This window comes from Candoia aspera, chromosome 17 (assembly GCF_035149785.1).
Source record: "Candoia aspera isolate rCanAsp1 chromosome 17, rCanAsp1.hap2, whole genome shotgun sequence".
Classification (NCBI taxonomy): Eukaryota; Metazoa; Chordata; class Lepidosauria; order Squamata; family Boidae; genus Candoia; species Candoia aspera.
This window is the reverse complement of record NC_086169.1, coordinates 11,335,238-11,356,779: the sequence shown is the minus strand read 5'-3', so window position 1 is coordinate 11,356,779 and position 21,542 is coordinate 11,335,238. Positions and strand designations below refer to the sequence as shown.

The window sequence follows — 21,542 nt, the reverse complement described above, 5'->3', positions numbered from 1 at the left end:
TAACCATTCCTGTTCTCTCAAGAACAGGAATATCTACACATACTTTGGACGTGGGGCTGGATTTCACTGGATGCATCCAAAGCGACTTTTCAAATTCTGAGCTGGATAAAGTTGATTTCTCTGATCATTCTCCAACCAATCCCACACTTTCTCCTTCTCTAGCTGCTAGATATGGTTTTTTTCAATTAGATTTTTTTCAGTTTTCGGTGATGAGGGTCTAATTCTTCACTTTAATAGTGAATTGTACAAATTATGATATAATTTGAGTATTTGATGTATAAAACATAGAACAGAAGTCCTTCATAGTTACTCCCATAGCAATTTCTAATAGATCACATTCAGTATTTAAAAATTGAATAATGGGGTTTATTGCATATTTTAATAAAATGTCTGAGAATGTTAGCATTCAGTGCAAACTTGATATCTAATCATCATATTCTTTTGATTGAAAACTTATATTATCAGGAAGAATTCTAAGTTCTCAGTTTTCGGTAGCCTTCCAAGCGCCGGTATAAAAATAATTGAGCCCTTTTCAACTTTGCAGCTTCTGGTTCAGCCTAGCGCTGGGTGGGGTGCAATCCACAAATCTGAATTGCTGAAACTCTCCACTCCAAGGAAAGTTGATTCTGTGTAAACCCTCAGGATTGCAAGTGAGAAGTTCTAAAATGAATCTCTCTCTCATGCACACACCCTCCCTCCCCTCTATATAGCTAGCAGCACAAGATGCCCAGCCAGACGCTTGCCAGCTGCCCCAGACAAACTGCTGCCCGAAAGCATCCCTGCCACCAACCGAGGCTGTGGGGTCCAGAGGATGGATGCGAACAGGAGGACGGGCTAGCCCAGGTGGACGCCATCAGCCTCCTCAGAGTTAGCAACTGAGAGCGTTTGAATCCAAGATATGGGATTGACTTTTTCTTTCCAGACTGGGAACATCTCGCAGTTCTTCCCTGGGCACCGAGGCGTTAGGAACGGGAGAGCAGATATCTGGGGTGGTGGGCTGGATTGCAGATGAAATGCTTTGCACTTAGAAAACTAGCATGTCCTTGACCTACTGTACCAGCATTCTACATGCAAGAAATGTGCATGCGCAAGGAAGCATTCTGCCATGCAAGGGTCTGCCAGTGCGGTGGTCCAGCCCAGATGCCCCCTCAGGGTCCCTCTGAGCGGATGGTTCTGGGTTTCTTGGAAGCAGAACGGGAGTAAAGCAAGCCCCTCTCTCTCTTTGGCATCTTTCCCACATGGCCCCCAATATTCCATGGCCGTTGCCCCAAGCAGCCCCTCCCCCTCATTTCTTAAAAAACTTCTTGTTCAGGAGGAAGATGAGAAGGTTGACGTTGATTTTGGCTTTGTCAAACATCTTCATGATGGCAACACCTTCATACTGGAGTTGGAGGAGGTCCTGAAGGGAGAGACAGAGGTCACATCCCTGTTCAAGGCTCCCCCACCCCGGAGCTTTCAACTCATATTTCCAAATAGAAAGCAGGGCGGGGCGGGGGGACGGTTACCAAAACTTGGGCTGACCTGATCAGTGAAAGACTGAACAATGCTAAGCCTGGTTGGTTGGTTTTAACCTTAGTTATGTTTTGCAACTTAGCACGTTGTAACTTTGCAGGTTTTGCAACTTAGCATGTTGTGTGACCTGTTTGGATTGTGTATGGTTCAGTATATTGTGCAAATCCAGAATGAACTGTGCCAATTCAGTAACCCAGTTAAGCACGTGTGTGAATGCAGCCAAAGGTATTTTGGAAAGGTGAAGGCCCTCGTATGGTGCAAAATGGGCCAGCTGAGAGTTTTTTGTCTTTTCAAATTGGGTTAAGTCTATATTAGAGTTTACAGCGTCTTCCTCTTTGAAACAGCGGAAGCAGTTACAGTCCAAGAAGGCTTTGGGGCCTGCAAGTTGGCCTTCGCTCCCACAGGCTGGATTTCTGCCCCAGGGAGGAGGCTGAGTCGATGATTTCTGGGACTCCTGAGGCTTCCTCTTGCCGGCTGCCCACCCGCCTCCCCTCCGCTGGAACTTGAAAGATGCCAACTCGCATCCTGCCAGCAAATCCCTTCTCACAACAAATCACAGCTCTGCTGGGCACCTTCAGTTCCCACTTTGCGCTGTGGCCAGGTCTTGTTGTGAGAAGTGGCAGTAGCTAAACACTCTCCCTTGGTTGACCGCGTGGCCTCCCCCTTCTTCTCTATCTCAGCTTTCTCTGCCTTTAGGCTGCAAGTGCTCAGGTACCCGTTCGGCACCTGCAGACAGCCTGCGAGGAAGCAGATGAGCCGATCCCTTTCCAGGCTGGGCCCGGGCCCAGGTATGGGACTCGGTCCAGGCTGATCACTTTCAGGGACAACCTCCTGGGAAGGGCAACCCGCCTGGTCCTGCCTGATCTCTTGGTGATCCTGTCCTGGACCGCCTCCAAGGGCTGGGGATGAAAGCCCTGAGCTTCCTCCTTGGTGCTTTTTCCTCCTCCATCTAACATCTCCGTGAACTTGCCAGGTGACGTCATCAGTTGGCATGGAGTCAAAGATCCTCACAATCCTGCTATTACTCAGGCCGCTGCTCAGCTGCACACCAGACAGAAGTGGAGGCCCTGTCCTGCTCCCCGGAGGCTGTGAGGATCCGGTGGGGAGGAACTAGCTCAGGCTCAGGCTCAACGGATGGCGTGGCTGCGGGTCCAGAAGCCTTCTGATTCCACAGAAATCCCGTTTTCAATTCTGTGGCTAGAAGCTCCTTTGCACAGCTCCATCTTATCAACTCTCTCCTCTGGGTTACCCAGTTCAATGCGGTCCATGGGAGCTGTCTGTAAAAGCCATCCAGAAGCTTCAGCTGGTCCAGAATGCAGATGATCATCAGTTGTGCCCCCAAAACACCACTGCTCCAAGCTGCACTGATTGCCAGCTTGTGTCCGGGTGAAATTCAAAGGGCTGCTGTTGGCTCTAAAACCCTCGGTGACTCAGGGTCTGGGTCCTTTCAGGACTGCCCATCCCCGGTGGCTTCTGCCCATCTGTTAAGATCAGGAGGACAAGGTTCTCCTCAGGTCCCTTCCCTTAGAGAGTGTCATCAGCGGGGTTGGCAAAGGGGGGCCTTCACAGCTGTGGCCCCATCTCTGGAAGTAGCACTCTCTGGCAGTGAACCAGCACGTACCCTTCTCTTCTTCAAGAGCCACAGGAGAATGTCTGTATAAGAACTATTGCTAACAGCGCCCAGAATATTTTAGATGTTTATACAAATGATGGCTGTACAGTAATGGATACAGGTAGTCCTTGCTTAACAACCATTTGTTTAGTGACGGTTTCGACTTACAACAGTGCCGAGAAACCGACTTACAACTGGTCCTCACACTTAAGACAGCCGCAGCGTCCCCACAGTCACATCATCACAATTTGGGCACCTGGCAACCGGTTTGCATTTATGACCATCGCAGCATCCTGTGGTCACATGATTGCCGTTTTCAACCTTCCTGGCTGGCTTCTGGCAAGCAAAATCAGTGGGGAACCATGTGATTCGCTCAACAACCACATGGTTTGCTTAATGCCTGCAGTGATTTGCTTAATGACCACCACAGAAAGGTTGTAAAACCAGGTCAGATTTGCTTAATGACCGCTTTGCTTAGCAACTGAAATTCTGGTTGTTTGTGGTTGTTAAGTGAGGACTACCTGTATATACCTTGCTCAGGGTCTACCACCACTGGAAAGCCAGTAAATAATTAAATAAAAATAAACAAACTGTACGGAGGGAATCCCAATCAGCTGCCCCCTTACCTGGTAATGAAGCTGAAAGTTTTCCATATCAATCCCCATAAACTTTGCCTTGACTTGGAACTTTCCAGCTTCCCGTGAAGGAATAATTTCAAAAATGACGTTTCTAAGTCTGAAAAAAATGGGGGAGCGGGGGAAGGAATTAAAGCCATGGAACTGAGAAAATGCAATTGGAGGTAAAGACCCTGCAAGGATGAGATTTACTTTCTACTTCTGCACAGTGTGAAAAAAAAAAAGTTGGATCTCATATTTAGGACACTAAGCCTAGATTTCAGGCTTTTTACACTGTCCCTGATGATCTTCTATCTGTTACCCCAAGGAAAGAATCAAAGGACATCCAGATGAGGAGGTGGAAAGCAGTAGTAGCAGGTTCCTGAATGGAAGGGGGTTAGAATGGATGATCTCTAATGACCCTTCCAAGATTACCCTGTGGGTCATCCTTGCTGAGAATTGCATGCCTTGATGGTCAGCTATGCCCCAACTTCCCAGAACTCCCAGGGCCAAACAGCCTCTGCACGCAGAGTACATGCGCAACATCACAGCCGCATTTCACGTCTCGTGGGAACCCAGGAGAGCTCTGCTGTTGCATTGCCTGGCTCCCCACGGAGGGATGAGGGGTGTCACCAGCAGCAGAGACAGGGAGGGATCCGGACTTACTGGTTTAACGGGAGGTCTTCAATCTCCAGCAGAACGCCCTTTTCAAAGAGGCGGGCTGCAGTGTAATGCAGAACTGCCTGTTTCTTGCTGGGCCTGAAGGAGAGACAAAGGGGGGCAGCCTGGATATGGGAGGGGCTGCAGAGCTTCACCCGCCACCCGGTTGGGCCTCCCTTCTGCTTGGTGCTCAGCTGGACTCCTGAGCCCTGCTGAACGCCAGGCGGTCTCTGTCAGCCTTCGCAGGGTGGACTCATGGTGGGCACAACACGGGCATCGCCACCAGTCAAGAAAGGCTGCGGGAGGGGAACTCTGTTGGGGAAGGGAAGGCACAGTGGAGGCCAGGGACGTAAGGCCTTTCCGAGGAGCAGCGTCTGCAATGCTCTTCGGCTACCCCGCCTGAAAAACCACAAGGAAAGGATGCCCTGTGGAGGGTGAGGCAGGTGGAGCGCCTCCCTACCGAGGACAGCCCTGGGCCATGGGGCGTATTCCGAGGGGAAGACGGCAGCCGGCAGATTGCTTCACAATCGGGAGAGGCCGGGGAGCCCCTTCCCCGCTTTCTTTCCACCCCGAGCAGGCACTCTACTAGGCAACGTGTCCAGGGCAGCTCCCGAGGCAGAGGGCGAGAGAGGCCGGGTGCCGCCCTCCCTCTGCTCCAAGCGAGGGGCCGCTTGCGCCCAAGCCACCGGGCCCTGTACCTGCTTCCAGAGGCCAGGTGGTCCAGGCAGGCCCGGATGTACCGTTGGTAGTAATCCACCTGCTCCTCGTAGAACCTCCGCTTGGAGCCGAGGCCTCGCAGAGTCTGCTGCAGCTTTGCCAGCTGCGCCCTGCGGCGCTGCCGGTGTTGCCTCTGGGAGCAGATGTCCTGCGGGAGGGGGGAAGACCAGCCCAACGCATCACCCTCCTGCATGAGGGACCCCCGCCCCGTCCCGCCCCCACACGGGCACCTAGGGCAGCATTTCTCAACCTCGGCAACTTTAAACTGTGTGGACTTCAACTCCCGGAATTCCCCAGCCAGAAGACAGAGAGCCCCTCCTCCCGCTTTGCAACAGCTGCAGGATGCCCCCCTCTGGCCACGATCTCAGGCCCTTCAGGAGAGGAACCCTCTCCCACAGCCAGCCCTAGCAACAGCTTCCCCGCAGTTTAACTCCTTCTATTTTACAGTGGCTATCAGCCAGGTTGCACAACCGCCCAATGAGGCGGGCCAGAAGGCAAGAGGCCAATGGCGTCTGTGGCCCATTTCCCATGGGGTCTGGCCAGTCCTGTGCTCCGGGGGCACCCTCTCCACCGCCCAGGCTACCTTGGCAATCTCACTGAGGAGAGCCTGGGACGGGACGGCCGAGCCCACCAAACCCAGGCGCTCCAGGCTCCGCAGGTTTCCGAAGATTTTCTCCTTCTTCTCCGCGAGGGAAAGGTGGCTGCTGCCGGGCCGGGAGAGGCGGTGCAGCGCCCGCTGCTCGCTCTGCGGGTGGCAAAAGGCCCGTCTGCCCACGAGCTGACGGTGGAGCTGCTCCTGCGGAAAAGGAAGGGAAGAAGGGCCCCGTTGGGAAGGTGGAGGAAGGGTCCCCTCGTGCGGCGAGGAGGGGGAAGAGCACCCAGGTTCCCGGGACGCAGCAGTTCTGGAGCCGCTTCCCCATCTCGGAGGGCGGCAATGGTCTTCCAAGGCCGAGCCAGTGGAGAGCAAAGGGTCTTCCAAACGGTTGTTCTCCAAGGCATGCCCGGGTGCAACGCTGCAACTTTGGGCAGACCCGAACGAGATAAACAAATTCAGCAGCAACCCGAACATGAATGCGCAGCCGGGAAATCACACTTGCGTCCCTCCCCAGAGAGGCAGCTCCAATCATCCTGGAGCAGTGGGTGCTCCATTGCTGGAGGTTTTCAAGAGAAGATCGCAAGCCATCTGTCCGAGGAGTCCTGCACGAGGACTCCTGCCTTGGGCTTAGGCAGGGGGTTGGACTAGAAGACCTCCAAGGCCCCTTCCAACCGGGGGTTCTGTGATTCTGTCCCAGTCCCAAAGCAAAGTTTTTCCTGCCTCCCTGAAAGCCAACGTGGCCAGGGCCAGGGCCAGGGCCAGGGCCATCTCGGGAAGGAGGCTGTTCCCCGTTTCACCCTATTATGCCTCCAGGAGTCGTCCGAAAGGGTCTGTTTCCGCCATCACCTCCCGTTTTATTACTTCCTAGCAATCCTGGAACTAGGGGACTCCTTCCCCGGCTCAGAGCACCTGTGCCTGCACCTCCCATCCTCCACAGCTCACAAGCTTCGTCCTGCTCCTTTCCGGCGGGCTCCTGGGGCTCGAAGCCACTCGGCAACACACCCGTTGTGTGGAGGAATCCAGATCAAAGCGCCCTGGGTGCAGACGCCCATCTGGACTCTGCTTGGATGCATCTGGGAAGCCCCCTCGCCCCCACTTTCTGGGCAAGCAGTTCCCCATCAAGCCCCTCATACTGTGAACACTCAGCCGACCTCGTCCTCCGACGCCGTTGCATGCAGGATCTCAGCCAGGGAGCCTCCGGGGTGTGACCGGATCACATCCACCAGCATCTGTTTGGTACTTCAGAATGAAAGAACAGAGGAAAACAGGGACCCGGGTCACCGTCAGCAGCGAGAGAGCAAGAGGTCTTTCCCCCTTCCTGCCGGCTCTCAGCAGGGCTCACTGCTGAAATGCAGGTCAGCGGCTAAACCGGTCATCGAGACGCTGCCCCGCGAGGCTCGGCCGGCAGTGCTGAAGCCTGCAGGAGGATCTGGGGGGATCGGGCAAAGGAACACCGCCTGAGATTGTTTTGCCATGATCCTAGAAAAAACTTACTCGGAATTAATCCTCTTTAAGGACAGATTTTACTACCAAGTAAACAGGGTGGTAAGAGTGATTCTTTTCCAGTGGCCCTTGTTAACAAAACTGTGGAGCAAAAAGGGGCATTCGGAATTCTGCACGAAGCTACCATTTGATTGAGAATGGCTTCCTCAATCAGCCACAGGAGCAAGATTCACGCGGTCCAACTGTATCCCATAGTTTGCAACCGCAATGCTGATGTCCACACAACACGCAACCCCAGGCATAAGGCGCAATAGGGAAGAGGCTGATGTGTGAATCTAATCTCAGGGCCAATGAGGAAAACAAGAGGCTGCCTTGATCCACATCTGGTTGCTGCTCTCAATATTCACTGCCTTAATGGTCCCTTCACAGCCAGTGGCCGCATCCGGCTAGGCTACGCTGCATCAGACCTGGTTAAGGCCTGGAGGGGAGACCCCCAGAGATTAAGAAAACGATAGGAGCAAATTCTGGGTCAGCACTGTTGGCAAGACCACCCCGTGAGCGTGTCCATGAACTCGACATGAGGGAGTTGAATAGAGACTCTGCAAGCTTTGGGGGACTCCTGGCACCCAACTTTTGCTGCAGTGAAATGGATTTGTTAAAATCTGGTTCAGCAAAACACAAGGTAGTCCTCGCTTACTGACTGCTTGTTCAGCAACTGTTCGAAGTTATGACGGCGCTGAATGAGTGGTACTTACGACCGCAGTCACAAGCAAAGTCAATGGGGAAGCCAGCAGGAAGGTTGCAAGTCACTCCAGTGAGTTTCCCACTTCCCCAGCGCTGCTCAGCTCATGCCAGCCACCCACGCAACCTCCCTACCTGGCAACAGCTACTTACCTGCCTGCTTGCCAGCTGCCTGGAACGGGCAGCTTCCGGCCAGCTTCTCCACTGACTTTGCTTAACGAGGTCAGCAAGGTCCTTGCTTAACAACCTGTGACTGTTGCTTAAAAGCAGCAAAGGGACTGCCAGGATTGCCGTCGCTAAACAATGCGACCATGTGACATCGTGCTTTACGGTCACAAAGCTCAGCGACAGAACTTCTGGTCCCAATTGCTGTCGAGGACTACTTGTAATGCTGTGCTTTCTCCATTTACACAGGCTTCCTGTATTGCTGGGCCACTTGTGAAGCATCTGTGATGCCCTTTGCACTCCTGTTCATCACCCACCCACGATTCCCAAGATTTTAGGGTGGGTGAGTCAGGATCTACTACCTCCCGCGCAAGGCGATGCCCAGATGCAGCCACCCACCTTAGCCACAGGCCTTGGGAGTCCGTTTCCCCCTTGGCGTCAGCCTCCACCATGCCTCCTTTGCTGCTCAGCGTGAGCGACAGCTCCGTTCTGGAGAGCTGAGACAGCGCCTGCTCCCAGTTCCTGCTCGCCCCTTGCCCCAGGCTGTGCCCTGCAAAAAGGTAGCAGTCGGACAAATCAAATTCAAAGGAGCAAAGGAATAAAGCCAGCCAGAAGCCTGCGTGGATTATGAGCCTAAACCGTGGCAGGCCAGCAGTATTGGCCTGAAGGGCAGGGAGTGAGCCGGAATCAGCAGCGGTGACGTTCTCTGCAAAGGCCGGCAGCCAGGCGTGGTGACCGTTGCTGCCATCTGGCCTTAAGAAACAGTCCTGCTCGGGCATCGGTGGCCCTTGGGCAAACGAACCCACTCAGGGACTGGGGGCGAGTGGGTTAGTGATTCCCCCGCTGCAAGTAGCAGAGGGGGGCACAGGATTTAAGCCACAGGGACGGGGTGGGGAGGGAGCTGGCAATGTAGACTGCCCCTCACAATGCCTGCTTTAAATGCTACAGTCAGCATGTTCTACAAAAGGTACGCAGCAATTTTTTAAAGGAACGCACTTTTGAAATCAACAGCTCATTTGCTTAAAAGTCCTCCTACTGGAAGTCAGTGAAACCTGTCCATGTTTCCTCTTCCAGCTTTACGCCGGATGACAGCGTAGGATTTTGTGCTGCCATACAACAGAAGTGATTGATTTGCAGGTGGTTTAAGTCTTTTGAGTCCTACTGGCCAATGCACGCAGCCTATCCACTGTTTCTGTGCATATTTTGCTCCCAGTATCCCGGAGGGAGAGTGCCGGTCCACGTCGATGGTTTAAGTCCTGTGGCTTGACCAGGGACAAAGCCCAGAACTTAAAAAATCAACAGGAGCAAAAATAAAAAATGAGCAGATGGTGGTGGTGAAGGACCACATCCCAAATGCACCCTTTCTACTTCAGCCTTCGTTAGCTTCCAGAAGGCACAAGGACCATGCACAAGAACAGCATGATTGACACCTTCAGACTAGGTGCACACAGTCTGGGCAACAATTAATGAAATACAGAGTAGAAGCCAATCAGGTAAGACACATACCAATAGAAACCCCATGAGGGATCTTGGTGTAGTGGGTAGGCTGCCTTCTGGTGCAGCCTCGTCCTCCTATTTGGCTCCCCCTGAAAGCATAAGCAGCTGAGCCAAGAAAAAGCCGGTGCCAGTATTGGCACGGGGCTGGCAGAGCCCTTACACAGCTTCAAGCAGTTTGCTCTGGCATCAGATGAGGAAGGCTGGCGAATGGGCCAACTGTTCTCTGGAGCAACTGCTTTGTGGCCTCAATGGGGAGCAGGCAGAGGTTGTGCTGGCCTGGGTCTCCCCAAGGGCATTTGCCAGACTGAACATGGCCCAAGAGGGGGGTTACACCGAATGGCTCAACCAGTGCCTGTGGATCCCTAAAGCTGGCACAGTTCTTGTCTGTGCTCCAGCCGGCTGTGGCGGTCTCGTTGCCCAGCGCCGCTCAGAAGCAGGCCGAGCTCTACCTCCCTGAGCTTGTCCCCTTCTGGGAAGAAGAGTCACCGGCTCTGAGGTCTCCCTCCCTCCCCAGACTGCTGGCAGGGCTGTACCTTTGGCCCTCCTGCCGCCAAATCTGACCTTGCCCACCCTTGGGGCAACCAAGGAACTGCTCTGCTGCGCTCCACAGGGCTGATGGATTCAACCTTTCAGTTCTGCAGCAGAAACAGCTTTGAAACATTGCTTTTTCCCTTTCTGCCATCACCATGCGCTCAGTGCAGGGCTGCCTGTGTGCTTGACCCAGAAGCCGCAGCCGGTTCTGAGCAGCACCTCTGCCTGCGCTCACGTTCCACCCTGGCAAAGTTCTCCAGGAGCTGCTGATTTGCTACTGAGCCAGGATCAAGGTTTGGTCTCAGCATGTAACAGCCTGAACCACTCAGGGTGGGGAAACACACTGGACCCCTGTTTTGTTGGAGAGGCCCTGCTTCATTTGCCAAGAACCACAATGTGTCATCTCGAGGCCCTTGCCAGAAGGACTTCCTTTTCTCTGGTGATACCTCTTGCTTATTGCCCAGTGGCCAATTCACAGAACGAGTTTAACAGTCCAAGTGACTGCTGGGATTTTCGTGAAGGACACACAAAAAGCATATTTAATGATAGTTAGCCACCCAGAGTCACTGGTTTGAGATGGGCGGCTATATGAATTGAATAAATAAATAATAAATATTCCTCCTGTATATTGGGGAATAGCATTGTGATAACAGAAGGAAGCAAAATGCATGGCGTGATCTTTTCAAAATTAGTTTAACAGACTGACTCCAAACCCTTTCTGATCCACAGGCATTCAGGAGATAATAGGCACAAGTAGTTGGAAATCCCCAAGGCCTCCTCGTTAATTTCTGCCACTGTGCTGTTGGCTTGGGCACACATCAGTGGATTTGGGGACCTCTCAACGAAGGCTGTAGTCATCTACATTTCATTCTCTATGGCCAAACGGCAAGCACGTTTCCTGGATTACGTCCCTGCTTCCCAGGGACTGATAGAAAGAAGAGTTTTGACTCTCAGTTACACGGAAATGTTCTCTGCCAAGGAGCACGATTAATGTCATGCTTGCAGACTGATGTGCCATGGAATGCCCTTGCAGCCGCCCAGTGTTCTTAAGAGTGAAAAGATGCCAATAGCAATTAGGAGAGAAGAGGATACAGATCAGGGCCGGGAAGATGCTGAGAGAGAGGGAGGCTGCGGACTCAGCCGCTCTGCTCCTTTGCCCCAAGGCAAAATGGATTTGTCCCGCTAAAAGTACAGAATGGCTTTTGTGGCAGGCTGTCACCCCAGGCCAGGAGGCAACTTCTGCCACCCTAGAGCAATCCTGGGGGCTGAGGGCAACCCCCTTGCCAGCAGCAGCAACAGGATGGCTGTTGGCATCTGTAGCTGCCATCTTCACATGTGTATTGGGGTTGACATTTTGAAGTTGGGAGGAGGCACTGCCAGTAGGATGGGATTAAGTGGCACTGCCAGTTGAATGGAGGAACAGCCAGCAAATTCGGTAGTGGCCCTGTGGGGCTGGGCTGCACCCCACCTAAAGGGCAGGGTCTCAAACAAACACAGAAGGGGCATCTTGCTGAAGGCCCCCAAACCTGGGAGTTGGGGCTGAATCCGCCAATGGTCAGGCCGTGGCTCTCTTTGAAAAACCTGGTTTATGCTTACAAATGCAGGAACTGAGATGTTGGAGGAGCAGAGACATGCTAGTCTATGGCAGCCCCATATCAGGAAGAGTCTGGTGGCACCTTTTCCAACTCACAAATTTTATTAAAACTGTAAGCTTTTGCAAAATATGCAAATCGGAAAAGGTGCTTTCAGAGTCCTCCTATTTCTGGCAGAAACAGAGAGCAACTCCATGCTGGCTGGGGAATTCTGGGAACTGAAGTCCACCCGTCTCAAAATTGCCAAGGTTGAGAAACACTGTGTGATTGGGAGGACACCGTCCATCTGCTTACCGATTAACGAGGGAACGGTCGGCACCTCTCCAAGATCTTGCAAAAGCTTGTGCAGAGAATCCTGAGGATCGGGAGCCAGGAAGCGCTGGTGCTCCAGGAGCAGCTGTGCCATTGGCAAAGGCAGAGGAACAAGCAGGGTAAGGACATCCCCTTTTCGTTGTTGCACGCCACCTGCCTATCAAAATGGGCTATCCAAATTGTGGGCAAAACGAAGATGGTTCAAGTAGCCAAAATACAGTGCTGAAATTATGAACCAGTGGAGGGGTAAACAGAGAGTCCAAAACTGTCCAATGACGCATCCCTAGGCAGCTACTCTAAAGCAAACGGCTTCTGGAAAGAGGTACAGCCAAGGGGGCAACTCGGGGCAAGTGGGTCCACGGGGCAGGTCTATAACAACCATGAGTTTATTTTTAAAAAGCCAGAGGTCGCCGGATTTGCACACGCCAGGCCGTAAAGCACAAAATCACAAGCGAGCGAGCCGGATTTTGGTTCAGCCAGTGTGCGAAAGCCACTCCCCCTTCCCTTAAAGCAGGCTTTTGACAGGCTCAGCTGCAATCTCATGTCTGCACCTTGTGGGTGTTAACCAGCTCCCCAACTGTGACGTAGACCACCGGTTTGGTGATGGCAACCATCTCGGAATATTTGTCCACATCAAACCTCTCTTCTGGTTCAGGGACCGAACAGGCTGCGCTGAAAAATGCCCTGGAAGGTACAGAAAGGAAAAACAGAAACAAATGAGGGAGGGAGGGAGGGAGGGAGGGAGGGTGGTGGGCCCCCTCCCCTCCCCTCCCCTCCCCTCCCTCCCTCCCCCATGAACAGCCAAGACCAAGATCTGAAAGGCATGCTCTCTATCACACCCTCGGATGTTTTATTTATTTTATTTATTTGAATTTATTAGCCGCCCAACTCCAACGGACTCTTCAGGCTGAGGCGCCATTTTGAGCAGACGGAAGAAGTTCACTCTCGCATCTGCCTTTGGACCAAAAAAGCTCAAGCCAGCCAGAGGCTGAGCAGGTGGGATTGATTATATGCTGCCCGCATAAGCTGGGTACTGGGGGTGACCCCCATGTAAAGGGTCAGGGATGCCAGCGCAGACATCGAAGTGGCAGAGAGATCTGGACAAGGGACAGGCAGCAGTCCCATCACTCTCAGAGGAGGAAGGACAACCATCTTGTTCCTTCTTGAGGGTGAAGGGAAAGATCTGATGGTAACAGGGAGGAGACAGCATTTCTTCTCCTGACCAACCTGAACTTCTGGTGCGTTTCCTCCAGGTACTGATTTACCACGTTCAGGTGGCTGTTTTCTCCCTCAAACAGCTGGTTGGCGGCCGCGTGCTGCAGGATCTTGGCCACGGAGGCCAAATTGCGTCGTTGGTCAGGGTGCAGGGGGGCTCCAGCAGAGAGATCCACGACATCAAAGCCATCGGGCGCCACCACAGCCGGGTTCATGAAGCGGTAATAGAGCAGATTGCCCACCACCTAAGACAGGAGGGATCACGTCTCACTTCAAGGAGAAAAAAAGTGGGTCACAGGCAGCCCCATCGGAGAGGGGAAGTGCGCTGCCCACACCCCGACACGTCTTCTGTTGACCCACCCATTGTCTGTCCTTGGGGCTCAGGAACTTTGAGGACATCAACTCAAAATATTGGCACTCCTGCAAAACAGCTGCTGGGGTGGGGCTGGCCACTGCAGGGGACATAGTAAAATAAGGCTTTCCTTGAGCTGAAGGCAACTCCCTGTAACGCCACAGACCCGCTTTTCTTGGCAGCAGTATAGGACAGAAGTGGCTTCCCATTCTGCCCTCTGGGATGTTTCCTCTGGGGACTTCCTGGTGGTTTCCCATCTGAGGACTAACCAGGTCAAGGTGAGTTTTCAAGTCAATAAAATCAGGTGGGTGGTATCACCTGCTGTGACATTCATAGTCACTATCTTTACAAGTGCCTTTCATTTTGTTTAGTTAAAATTAATGTTTTCAAAGGCCAAGGACATCCTGCAGAGCAGAAAGAGTTACGCATCCCTGCCCCGAAGCTCATCACACGGTGATGTGAATGTTCTAATGCTGCCTGAGAAACTGAGAAGCCAAAATAACCTTAAATGGAGGGAACACAGCAGCTAAGAGTGAGGGTCAGACCCCGGTTCTGCCCTTCTTCCCTGGCCCACCCTCCAGGCTCCAGACCTTGTAGATCTCTTCCTTGGAGGCATCTGGAAACTTCTCAGTCAAGGTTGTCTTCAAGACCTTGGCCATGTAGCGCATCCCATACCTGGAAGGAGAGCCGGGTTTTATTTGTGGGTAGGCAGGAGGTAGGCCCAAGCTGCCTAGACACGGCCCCCGAGTGTCCCAAGAGATGGTGGAAGGACCCAGAGCCGCAGGTCAGGAAAAGCACACTGCAAGGGCAAAATGTAGTCCATCTGTGCCCCCTCTCCGGTCTGGAACAATTCAGTAGAAACATGGCTTTGGCAAATGTTAATTTGATGGGAGTAAGAGCTGCCCTGTCTACCCAGGATGCTGATGAGGAAAGGGAACTACAGGTAGTCCTCAACTTAAGACCTTTTGTTTAGTGACTGTTCAAAGTTATGACAGCGCTGGAAAAAGTGACTTATGACTGGTCCTCACACTTCTGACCATCACAGTGTCCCTGCAGCCATGTGACCAAAATTCAGGTGCTTGGCAACCAGCTCGCACTTATGATGGTTGCGGCATTTCAGGGTCATGTGATCACCATTTGTCACTTTCCCAGCAGGCTTCTGACAAGCAAAACCAATGGGTGAAGTCGGATTTGCTTAATGACCATGGTGACCCGCTTATCAATCGTGGTGATTCACTTAATGACCGTGGCAAAAAAGGTCTCAAAATCAGGCGTGACTTACTTAACCACCTTGCTTAGCAGAAGTTCCAGTTCCAATCGTAGTCGTAAGTCGAGGACTACCTGTATGGGCAGGCCCCAGGTGGGGTCCCATCTAGCCATGATTTTGCCTAATCTCTCCCTCTTTCTCTGGCTCAGTCCACCTCACAGGGTTGCTGCAAAGGGAAGTTGCAAGTTGGGGTGTCTTTCACTTTTTGGAGGAAGAGAAAGATGTAAGTAAGCAAATATGACTCAGGAATTTTTACCACTCTTTTGGGTGGGTACCTTCCTGGGTATGGATTTTACACTGCAAAGCAGTAAGGATTCCTATTATTGTTTAAACCCAGAGGGCTGGCAACGTTGCAGGGGCTGATTGGCCCAAGACAGGTGTCTGCAGCATGGTCTGAAGCTCGGCCTGTTTTTAGGTCTGCCTACGCTACAGACACCCCGGCCTGAAACTTCACGAGGGCTCAGTGATCGTGCCTGAAACTCCAGCACAATTTCAGGGTTAATGCCTGAAATCTCACGAGATTATGGCCACTGCCATTTTCTTTCTTGCTGGAGCAGGGCAGGTTGGAGGCCACGCGCCAACACCAGTCTAAGAACGACCGAACAAGGCAGTGCAACGAAAGAGACGCAGCGCTAAATCCATACGGGATTTTGTCCACCGAAGAGAGGATGGCCGAGAGAAACTTGTCCGCCAGCACGAGGAGATGGCCGAGGGAGGCGTCCAGCCGCTTCTGGACCTCGGGGTGACCGAGGGCTTGTTCGGGGGTGACGTTGTACGGCAGGTTGCTGCGGGGAGGAAAAACAGCGGCAGCAACTAGATCTGACTGACAAGAGAGCAGAATTTAATCCCGGTTTCCATTTCTACCCCCCCCCAACCAACCTCCCATGCTTGATCGTCAGTGTCATTGTGCCGCCACACAGAAGGGACATTGTGGGGTGCTTATAAGGGCCACATTTCTGTTCCCCTTGTTTCTTGCAAGCCCCCCCCAACCTTTCCTCTCTGGCCACCTTCTCCGAGACCCCACGAAGGGGGAGAGAAGCCCCTTGAACTCCACTCAAGCTTCTTTGCTTTTTATTACAGAAGACATAACATCCAATCTCTTTGATACTTTTTGCGAGGGATCCTATTCACACTTTGGGACTGCAGCTCTTGGAGCCTGAAGCCACGAGACCACCCTTGGGTGGGATTCACGTCCAGCCCATTCTGAACAGTGCCAAGCAGAGGGGGAAAATGCCAGTTATGCCCACCAACCTCTTTTGTCCGCTCCGGGACTCCATTTCGTTGATCCACCCCCTGTAGATCTCCACGGGGCTCGTGCGAATGCTCAGGCTTCTGTTCTGCAGAACTTCCTGCACTGGCTCTCCCAGGATCTGGCGCAAGGCGTTCTGCCCACGCACGTTGCGATAAAAGCTCACCACCATACGGATCACGGTTGGGTTCCCCGTCAGGATCTCCCGGAGCTGAGTCACTTTTGACCTGGAAGGAAGACAGAGGCAGCATCCTGCATGCAGCCAAGGCACCGAGCGGCACCTCAGACCTGGGAGGAGGGAGACCCCCCCTGTGGCCAGCTTCATTTTACTTCAGAAACTGTACGTTTGAACTCTTAGTGCATGTACTGAGCCACAAAGATGACCTTGGAGAAAGAACAGGTAGTCCTTGCTTAACAATCACAATTGGGACCAGAATTTCAGTTACTAAGCAAGGTGGTCATTAAGTGAATCTGACTTGATTTTATGACCTTTTTTGTGGTGGTGGTTAAGCGAATCACTGCGGCCGTTAAGCAAATCATGTGGTTCCCATTGATTCTGCTTGCCAGAAGCTGGCCAGGAAGGTTGAAAACGGCAATCCTGTGACCTCTGGATGCTGCAATGGTCATAAATGCGAATTGGTTGCCAAGCACCCAAATTGCGATCACGTAACAGTGGAGACACAGCGACTGTCTTAAGCGTGAGGACCAGTTGTAAGTCAATTTTCTCAGCACCTTCATAAGTCCGAGCCGTCACTAAACAAATAGTTGTTAAGCAAGGACTACCTGTATTCAGAGACGTTACAACAGGTGCAAAAAGAGCTGTTGAGCCTGAGAAACAGGGAAAGGGTTAGGGATAGGCTCAGACTGACCCCTCCCTGGCCAATATTCCCTCTTGCTGGGCCTGCATCGATGCAGGAAGCCTCTTTGCATCTTTCCAGCACGTCCGAACCAAATGGCACCTTGTGCAGAGGATCGGGTTCTATGGGCTAAACGGCCCCTGCAGAGTAACGACCCCTCCTCCCATGGTTGGCAATTAAAAGGTAACTGCGTACCCTGAACCAAGCTAACGCCACGTTTAATCGCTGCACGAATGTAGTATAAAAAATAGCAGGATGCCCAGCACAGCCCAGGCTGTGTCTGGGAACGCACGTGGGGGTCAGGCCAGCTGCAGAGATACCGAGGAGTTCACAGGAAAGGCGTTTCATGGGCTGATAAGGAAGTTTCTCACACAACGTGTTTTGCACACGCTCAGCACGATGGTTATAAAACGTTGCAAACCAGCCCCTTGACACGGGCACGCCACAACAGCACATGCGCCTGTGGTCCGTCACAGGGAGTGCTGCATATTCGCTCCTGTAATTTACCTTTAACGGAGCTTGTGCTGATCACGCCGGCTTTCAGCTCCTCTTTCTTGGGAATCACTGAGGGATATTGCGTATTTGCTTTACCCAGAGGTAAAGCTTTGGGGAGAAAGAGCAACCCATGCAGAGGGCTTGCGCTCTGTGCACACCCTCTAGGCCAGCCTTTCTCCACCTTTTGACCCTGGAGGAACCCTTGGGATATCTTTCAGGCCTTGGGGAACCCCTTCACATTCAGGCTCAAATACGGGCTGGAAGTTACGAAATTATCATATTTGTTTCACGTGTAACAGTGTTCTTAAACTAAAAATGAAGAATGGAACTTACCTCTTTAATGTGAAGTTGCCTGAATCTGAAATGATTTTTTAAATAAATCGTGATCTCCCAGGGAACCCCTAATGACCCCTCGGGGACCCTAAGGTGCTAGGGAACCCTGGTTGAGAAACCCTGCACTGGGCTTCCAGGGCCATCTCGTTTTGATGGCACTGAGCCTGAGAAGCCTCTAACGGTACCAGACGGCTTTTCTGGATCTCGTCCTCTAGTATGGTGGATCCAGTGCTGGACCCTGAAATCAGTAAACCTCAGCAGCCCTAACCCAGACCATGTTTAGGTACATGATAAGTTGCATAAATCAAAATACTGGCAGGAAAGGGAATACAGGTAGTCCTCACTTAACAACCATTTGTTTAAGTGATGGCTCACACGATGGTGCTGAAAAAACCAACTTGCAACTGTTCCTCACATTTATAACCATTGCAGCATGCCCCGCAGTCATGTGATCATGATTTGGGCACTTGGCAACTGGTTTGCATTTATGATCGTCGCAGTGTCCTGCAGTCACGTGATCGCCATTTTTGACCTTCCAGCCCAGCTTCTGGCAAGCAAAATCAATGGGGAACTGCATGATTTGCTTAACAATCACATGGTTCACTTAATACCCATGGTGATTCGCTTAATGACCGCTGCAAAAAGGTCATAAAATCGGGTTGGATTCACTTAATGACTGCTTTGCTTAGCAACTGACACAATTCCAGTCCCAATTGTGGTCATTAAGCGAGGACTACCTGTAAGTGATAAGGAGCACAGGGCATACAAGAGTTCAGAACAGGCTCTTTGTCCAAACTGTATGACAAAGGACACAGCTGTTCCTTTTCTAAACCAGCCATCGTTTGCCCTCTTAAGGTCTGCGGGAAAAGGTAACGTAGCATGCGTCAACCAACATGACAGATTGCTTGCCGGTCTGCTAACGTGTTCCACAAAGAGAGCGCTTTGGGACTGCAGGTTCCATCCAAACCCTTCCGCCGGCTCGGCTTCAGCGCCTGAAACCGGGGCTTGCACACGTTAAGATCTGCAGAACCAGTGAGAGAGCCCGGCGGCTCTTCCGGGGGAGAAGCAGGGTCCCTTCCAGGGAGACCCGGGACTTACGTGATCTCCTCTTGCAGGGCACGCCGAAACAGCCGGAGCAGGAGGTAAGCCTCCCTGGTGCCCGAGGCGTAGCTGTAGAGGCTGAAGACCACCGACTCCATGAACTTGGTGGACCTGCTGGGCGGCATCTGCATGATCAGCCTGGCCAAGTACACCGGGTGAGTCTGGAGGGAGGAAGAGCAGCAGGAAGGGGTGACCTCTATGCCAGCACCTTTCCTGGACCAGGGGCCCCATCTGCCCACCCCACGCGAAGGGTAACTCCTGAGAGCTAACAGCTCCTATGCCGAAGCAATCCAGAAGATCGGGCACAGGAGTCCCAGCAGAGAACCAGAACCCACAACCCGCCCCCCCACTGCTCATTGGCAGGGCTGGAGGGGGGCAGCGGTTTTAGGCTCCCCTCAGCCCCAGGTAGCAGGCTTCACCTAAAGGGACTGAGATTGTAGGACAAGCATCCAAAAGGCACCAGGATGTTGCCCCACGATGTGCGGTAGTTGCTTCACAGCCTTAATATCTGTAGGGTGACCTGCCCTGTGTGCCCAAAATTATGCACCTGGATATACACTTTCTACACCCTTTTGCTGCCATCTGTTGGAACCAGCCAAGTGGAGGAAAATTCTTTTTTCTTCAGTAACCGTGTAGACCAATGTTTCTCAACCTTGGCCACTTGAAGAGGTGTGGACTTCTACTCCCAGAATTCCCCAGCCAGCTATGGGGAATTCTGGGAGTTGAAGTCCACACCTCTTCAAGTGGCCAAGCTTGGGAAGCACTGCAGTAATACAGCATGGGGTTGCTCTCTGTCCTAAATGCAAACCAGTTGCCAAGCCCCAAATCGTGATCACGTGACTGCAGGGACACTGCAACAGTCATAAGTGTGAGAACCGGTCATAAGTAGTTTTTTCCAACACTGTTGTAAGTCTGAACCATCACTAAACAAATGGTTGTTAAGCAAGGACTACCTGCAGCTTGCAAAAGCTTGTGCCTTTGAGTAAGATGTGTTAGTCTGAGACCAAAGGTCTGGCACCAGGAAGATGCCCACCCACCTGCAAGTGGTAGAAGAGGTGCTGATAGGCCTCCAGGGCCTTCCGCCTCTCCTTGCTGAGAGCCTTCAGCCCGTTCTCCTTGCTCCAGTCCATCATGCTGGAGAGTTCCTCTTTGTTCTTCTTGGTCAGCTTCTTGCAGTGCGATACCACCTCCTGCCCAGAGGAGAAGCGGAAGAATGGCAGACCAGCCAGGGCAACGCCCGCATCAAACGCTCTTCTCCGGCCAAGACAGCCACTGACCGAGGCCGCAATCAGATGCATAGGACAGGCACGGGCTATCTCAGAATGGTGGCTGCGGGGCCCCTGAGGGAGCAGAAGGGAAACGCACCCCTTGTCGAGGGGCAGCAGGGCGGTCACGCCAGCCTCCACTTTGGCAGCACACACACGGCAAGAGGAAACAGAAGCAGCAGCCTTGGAAGAGGCAGGCAGCCCAGCCACAGGAGGGAGGATGCTTGCGGAGAGACCCATCTCTGCTGCTCCCCCGTCTGCAGGAACGCAGGTGACCAGCCGGCTGGGCGGTTCACTGGCCCCACTGTGAGGCAAGGACCGCTTTTGCCTTCTGGTGGAAAAGGCCTGCGCGTGGGTGAAGGGTGGTGTCCTCCTCCTTTGGGGGCTAACACCCGGCCTCTTCAGGTTAGTTCCAGGTTAAGGGCCGGGGCGGTTTCGCAATGGCTCCCTTAGTACGGTTAACACCATCTGTTTTGTGTTTTTTATAGCTTTAATGATTGTTTTATAGGTATTTATTGGTTCTTTTAACTGAGCGTGGTACACCGCCCAGAGTCATTTTCTTGGGGGATGGGCAGCTATACAAATAGCTATACAAATTCCCCAAAAGCCGGGGAAAGATGCAGTTTCTCAACAAAGCAAGACAAGGTGCCTGAATTCCTGCCCCTGTGGTTTATGCGAGGGCTTGAACCCCTTTCCCACAAACCAAGAAGGCCCCACCAGCTCTGACAAGGCCCCGATTCTGCCCCAAGCCAGAATCCTCTCTGTGCGCAGCGATCCGTTCCATCCGCTTCTGACCTGCAGAGTGATCCTGTTCTTGACCAGCAACCCAATTTTGATGTCCATAAGATCGAGATCGCTCTCCAGCTGCTGGTTGGAGCGGATCCCCCTCACCAAGTTCTCCTGGAGAGCCAGCAGCTCCAGCTCCTCCTCATAGTCCTGCTGACTCTGTTCCAGCAGATGGGCAAAGCGCCGGATGATGCTGATGGGGGGGTTCCTGCTGTGCACTGGCAGAGAGGGGAGAACGGAATCCATCCGTCACCTGGGTGGCAGCCACACTGCGAATCAGGAGCCCACGGAAACCTTCCCCCTCTACTCAGCCCAGAGTCGGGCTCCGCATTGCCCCACAATTGTGCTGCGCTTCAGAAGCTCTCCAGGGCTATCCAGGCTACACCTAGAAGCAAAGCTGGCACCTGCAGATCAGGCATTTCATTGGTTCCTCTTACGCATGTACACACCCTGAAATGGGAACAATAATTCCCACAGGTTTGGGGAAGAAGGGACCTAAATGGAGCTCACACACACCCAAGCAAGGAATCTGAACACTCACCCAACATCCTGTAATCTTCCCTTGCCTTATTAGCTCGTACGAAAGCCTGGATCTTAATCACGGCTTGAACCTGCCAAGGACGCAAGGAGA

General features: G+C 52.7%; 1 protein-coding gene across 1 annotated transcript in view; it reads right to left on the bottom strand.

Annotated features, from left to right (window-relative positions):
* Window positions 1–344: 344 nt before the first annotated feature.
* Window positions 345–21,542, bottom strand: part of IQGAP3 (IQ motif containing GTPase activating protein 3) — a 36,421-nt gene continuing 15,223 nt past the window's right edge. Inside the window, exons 22-38 of the mRNA XM_063316736.1 lie at window positions 21,453–21,522; window positions 20,921–21,129; window positions 19,898–20,050; window positions 18,858–19,021; window positions 16,077–16,301; window positions 15,470–15,610; window positions 14,149–14,233; window positions 13,219–13,451; window positions 12,543–12,675; window positions 11,974–12,076; window positions 8,459–8,609; window positions 6,862–6,949; window positions 5,699–5,911; window positions 5,097–5,263; window positions 4,405–4,497; window positions 3,751–3,859; window positions 345–1,399 (exon numbers count right to left, since the gene is read on the bottom strand). Of these exons, the coding sequence (XP_063172806.1) occupies window positions 1,286–1,399; window positions 3,751–3,859; window positions 4,405–4,497; window positions 5,097–5,263; window positions 5,699–5,911; window positions 6,862–6,949; window positions 8,459–8,609; window positions 11,974–12,076; window positions 12,543–12,675; window positions 13,219–13,451; window positions 14,149–14,233; window positions 15,470–15,610; window positions 16,077–16,301; window positions 18,858–19,021; window positions 19,898–20,050; window positions 20,921–21,129; window positions 21,453–21,522 (2,451 nt within the window). The 3' untranslated portion in view covers window positions 345–1,285. The remainder of the gene's footprint in view (window positions 1,400–3,750; window positions 3,860–4,404; window positions 4,498–5,096; window positions 5,264–5,698; window positions 5,912–6,861; window positions 6,950–8,458; window positions 8,610–11,973; window positions 12,077–12,542; window positions 12,676–13,218; window positions 13,452–14,148; window positions 14,234–15,469; window positions 15,611–16,076; window positions 16,302–18,857; window positions 19,022–19,897; window positions 20,051–20,920; window positions 21,130–21,452; window positions 21,523–21,542) is intronic.